Here is a 5,007-nt window from a genome sequence, read left to right on the forward strand (position 1 = left end):
TTTGTCTTTGAAATTTTTGTTACCTTGCTTTGTGTATCTTTTGATGTATGACAACTTCTGACAGACTTTTGAATATGGGTATGACAACTTCTGACAGACTTTTGAATATGGGGTGAACTTTCCCTTTAAACCTCAACCCAGTAACCCACAGTCACCAAGGCAACGGTACAACTGACTCTTCTGTGGAACCCGAAACTTAAAAGCCCTAATATCAACAAGCGTAGTTTACAGTGCCACCATGGGTTACCATGGGGACATCCTCTCAAGGAATTCTAGAGTTTTGCAAGAAGTGTGTAAATCTCTTATGTAAATCTCTACCACCAATGTAAGCAGTCGAGTAACATTACATTATACAACCAATGTGTACATAACCTTTAAGACAATGAGCTTTGCAATGATACCACGCACGCTTTCAAATGATCTTGTGAGCCCCTCAAAAACAGCAATACATCTGCCCTCAACCTCATCTTTAGCAGCCGACTGCACACAGTTTCAGTCATTTTGGTAATTTTGGACACATTGGTCATTCCATAATGAACAACTGAGAGAGCGAGAGAGTGAGCGAGAGAGAGAGAGAGAGGGATCTGTAGAAAAATAAACGTGTCTTTATTGTTGTATAGTTTATTAGAGGTCACACACAGCGTTTTCTCTTCTATAAACGGTTAACAGACTTTCGTGCACATAGGCACAAGTACACACGTCGATGATGGGGCAACCTGATTGGTCAGTACTGTTATTCATGAGCCAATGAATAGGTCAGTGGTGGTGCCAGGCCTCTGATGCCTCGCCGGATTGGTTGCCTAGTGCCCGGGTGTAGGGTGGGGGTAGGATGGGGTGAATGTTGGTTTGGAGGGTACCATGGATGTTTCTAGGGGTGTTTGTCAGGGTCTGTGGAGGATCAGTTTTGAGAGCAGTACTTCCAGAAACACACTGTTGGAGAGAAAGAGAACGAGATTAGGAAGTTGAGCATTATCTTCAAATATTAGCAAACATGACAAAACAGGAAACCAGTGACAAAGACTTCCTAATTGACTTTTGACCCCTTGCTGTCACCTCTCTTGTTGCTGGGCTTCTTGGGTTGCTGTGGGAGGGACTTCTTGAAGTTTTGGCCACTCAGGCTGTCTATGCCGTCAGTGCTGGGCCGGGATACAGTGACGCTACCCCCAACATCCACAGGAGGCACTGTGGTGGTTTTCACTCTATCTGCCTCAGCTACCTTCAGTACAGGAATAGAAGAAGTCACACTTAAGTTCCAAGCAGGCAGGAGGATCTTTTCAAATGCTGTATCACATGTACATTATTTAACACTTTATAAAGGAGAAGTTCAGGTTTACAACTTAATGTAAGATGGTTCCGCACCCTGAAAGTAGTCTACGGGCGAAGACAAACTGTATTCCATGGTTAAGTTTTCTTTAAACAGCCACTACAAACATCAGGTAGCTTTAGCCAATCACTAGCTAGCAATCAATGGAGGTGACAGGGGCAAAAGCGCAATGGCCAAATCACATTTAAAGTAACATTAAACAAAATATAGAGTTGATTTGGCCGTAGAATTTAAAAAAATTGCATGGTTGCCCCTATCACTCCCATTTATTTATTACTTTCTAAAACACATCCTGGTGTGAAAGTAACTATTCTATCCCAAGGCAGGTAGGAATATAATAAACACAAACAGCATTGATTTACCACTTTCTTCTTCTTTCCTGAATTTCTGCCATTTGCTGACCCTCTGGGCATCATGGTCATCCGTGTGCTCAGAGTGCTATTGATCGTCCTGCTGAGTTCCTCCAGCGCTGACAGCATCTTCAGGATCTGGGCTCGTCTATCTGGACTGCTCATCACCGGATCCATCTTCAATCGTCTATCCAGACTGCTGGTGGGTGTGGACGTCTTTTCTGGACCAACAGGGATGCTGGTCATCAGTAGGGTCTTCAGTAGTTTAGAAGCGTTGACCGTTGACGGTTCCGTTCTCTCTTGCACAATTGAGTCGCCTGTAGCTGGACCTGTCAGCTTTATGTCTCCTGAAAGACAACATTACAGACACACATGAACATTCTGTGGTCTCAGAGTCATATTCAACACCTGGCAGAATGCCATCCTCATTCTATAATGCCTCTCATAATGATTCAGGATGATGACACATTTCCCTTTCTCCTCTGTGTGCTCCATGGTGGTTCAGGCCAGGGTTGCTATTCGTAGAAAGAATCCTACAAATAAAATGTGATTGATTGATTCCACCAAACCCCAGCAGCTCAGAGACAGACCAAGTCTCAGCTCAGAGACAGACCAAGTCTCAGCTCAGAGACAGACCAAGTCTCAGCTCAGAGACAGACCAAGTCTCAGCTCAGAGACAGACCAAGTCTCAGCTCAGAGACAGACCAAGTCTCAGCTCAGAGACAGACCAAGTCTCAGCTCAGAGACAGACCAAGTCTCAGCTCAGAGACAGTCTGTTGTGTAATGTAGACAAAGTTCCTCAGCTTTCTGTCTGTCCACTGTCTTCAGAGGGTCACTGTGTCAACTGAGCCGTATTGTTATGTGGCCACCAAAAGACCCTCTGAACGTCACAGAGGTCCCATAGCAACGCCATGGAATCTCTCCCAGTCCCAATGTCAGCTAGTGTCGAAGTGGAGAGTGGACACGAGCGGCTTTGAGTGTGTGTGTGTGTGTGTGTGTGTGTGTGTGTGTGTGTGTGTGTGTGTGTGTGTGTGTGTGTGTGTGTGTGTGTGTGTGTGTGTGTGTGTGTGTGTGTGTGTGTGTGTGTGTGTATGCTTGCTTGCATTTGTTTGTGTGTGTGTGTACATAGGACAAAGCCAAAGGATAATTCAGCATTGTGTGGGCGAGGAAAGTATTCTAGGAAGAGAAGAGTGTGAGCAACAAATTCTTCATCTATATGCCATGAATACTTTCATTCAGCCATCTTCATCCTTATTAACCGTGATCTCTCCATCCTTATCTTCCTTCACCTTCTCCATCCCATCCCTTCACTCTCCCTTCAGCCACTCAATCTCAGCATTCCTTCCTACTCTCTCCGTTCCCTTCCATTCTTTCTCTCCATTATATTTTCCCTCCATGTTCCCTTTACACCTCGACTCGCACCCATCTTCTATCCTCCCTCCATCCCTTAAGTCTCCGTCCCATCCCTCCATCCCTCTCTCCTTACCTCTTTCAGTCAGCAGGGTGGGGGCTGTGTCCACTCCAGCCCACAGAGTCACCAGCACCGTCAGGACTTCCACCAACAGGACCACAGATACTTTCTGCATGACTGCACCTTCTTACCGGAACTTCTGACCGTTTCTAAACCAATTCTGACCACAGCTTCTGGGCTTCAACCACAAGTACCGGTCTGGTTCTAAAGCTCAGGTCTTTGGGTACCAACAAGGTCTCGTTTTAGTCTCAAAGAGCTGAGTTAGCTCTGTCGTCCCCTCGTCTTCTTTAGCTGCACGTTGAGAGAACCTGTATGTCTCCTGGGGGTCAGTGTTCAGCCAATCGTTTGGGTGTCTGTTAGTCTTCTTGTCCAAAGTCTGTTTCTTAATTTCCGTCTCTGAAGTCACTAACTCGTTTGTCGTACACACACTTGTCGTTCAGCACCGATGCGCCTCTGTGAAGAAGGCTTGTCGAGAGTGTGTGTGTGCAGAGGTGCGGGTGCAAATTTCACTCTTGTCGCTTCTAACGTAGACCTGTCCCATCCTCTCTTTATAAACCCAACGGTTCCTTCATGACGGGCCAAACCAACACCTCGCCGTTGCCCAATGAGGGGGCTGCTAATTTCTTGTGATCCCGCCCGCTCCTTCTTGGCGGCGTGATGACATTTGGCGTGTTTGGCGTCAGGCTCGCCATTGTGTGTGTTTGCGAGTATGTGTGTGTGTGTGTTTGTGTGTGTGTTTGCGAGTGTGTGTGTGTGTGTGTGTGTGTGTGTGTGTGTGTGTGTGTGTGTGTGTGTGTGTGTGTGTGTGTGTGTGTGTGTGTGTGTGTGTGTCAGTGCGTCGCTGTATAAGCAGTGATAAGATTCTTCTTAATGTGTTTGCTCAGGGGCCCACAGAGAAAGACCCTCTGACGCAGGAGGGCCAAAAGCCTGTCTCCAACACAAAATTGGCCCAGACCACGCACACGCACACACACACACACACACACACACACACACACACACACACACACACACACACACACACACACACACACAATGAAAACGTTGCAGACACAGAAACACACACTGAAAATAATAGACATGAATTGATAACGTCACACACTCACTCAAAAATACTACACACTATTTGTTTGCAAAAGGCAGAGGTTAGCTTGAATCCGGCCAGCAGACTGACCCCCACTCACAAATAAACACATATACCAACAGTCACTCACACACAGCATCACCAAACACACCCACACACAATCATCAGATGCAAACAGACAGTGTTGTGTGACACACGTCAAAGGGAGATGCAGTCAAAGAAAGTCATGTTCAGTCTATAAAAGAGGGGTTTTTCTGCCTGTCACTAAGCTTAATCACACAGGAAGATGACGGTGTACTGGACGCACTGATTGTCCTTCGCTGTGATGTCAGAAAGACGTTTTGAAATGACGGGTGAGGAGAGGAGAGGAGGAGTTGAAAGAGGAGAGGAGAAAGGGAGAGAGGAGAGGAGAAAGGGAGAGAGGAGAGGAGAAAGGGAGAGAGGAGAGGAGAGGAGAAAGGGAGAGAGGAGAGGAGAAAGGGAGAGAGGAGAGGAGCAGCTGAAAGACATGGGCAATAGAATACTGAATGTTGTCGAGATGACACTGGTGACAGGGCTGAGGAGTTTACAGTGCATTCAGAAAGTATTCAGACCCCTTGACTTTTTCCACATTTTGTTATGTTACAGCCTTATTCTAAAATGGATTCAATTGTTTTATTTTTTGTTGCAGTATTCAGACCCTTTACTCATCTTTGGCAGCGATTACAGCCTCAAGTCTTCTTGGGTATGACGCTACAAGCTTGGCACACCTGTATTTGGGGAGATTCTCCCGTTCTTC

The 5,007-nt window shown here is 46.3% G+C and overlaps 1 protein-coding gene across 1 annotated transcript; it reads right to left on the bottom strand.

Moving 5' to 3' along the window:
• Nucleotides 1-605: 605 nt before the first annotated feature.
• LOC106575575 (uncharacterized) lies at nucleotides 606-3,685 on the bottom strand. The gene is made up of 4 exons (XM_014152165.2): nucleotides 3,161-3,685; nucleotides 1,687-2,021; nucleotides 1,054-1,216; nucleotides 606-930 (listed from the first exon to the last, which is right to left on the bottom strand). Exons 1-4 carry the CDS (start codon nucleotides 3,258-3,260, stop codon nucleotides 899-901), a joined length of 630 nt encoding a protein of 209 aa, XP_014007640.1. The 5' UTR covers nucleotides 3,261-3,685; the 3' UTR covers nucleotides 606-898.
• Between the last annotated feature and the right edge of the window lie 1,322 nt (nucleotides 3,686-5,007).

This window comes from Salmo salar, chromosome ssa17, assembly GCF_905237065.1.
Source record: "Salmo salar chromosome ssa17, Ssal_v3.1, whole genome shotgun sequence".
Classification (NCBI taxonomy): Eukaryota; Metazoa; Chordata; class Actinopteri; order Salmoniformes; family Salmonidae; genus Salmo; species Salmo salar.

Bases quoted from the DNA above. Each gene is read 5' to 3' on its own strand.
- LOC106575575 (XM_014152165.2), bottom strand. From the start codon at position 3,260: ATGCAGAAAGTATCTGTGGTCCTGTTGGTGGAAGTCCTGACGGTGCTG. The intron at 2,022-3,160 runs GTAAGGAGAGAG...GTTGTCTTTCAG, and splicing joins CACCCTGCTGACTGAAAGAG to GAGACATAAAGCTGACAGGT. The intron at 931-1,053 runs GTGACAGCAAGG...TCTCTCCAACAG, and splicing joins GAAGCCCAGCAACAAGAGAG to TGTGTTTCTGGAAGTACTGC.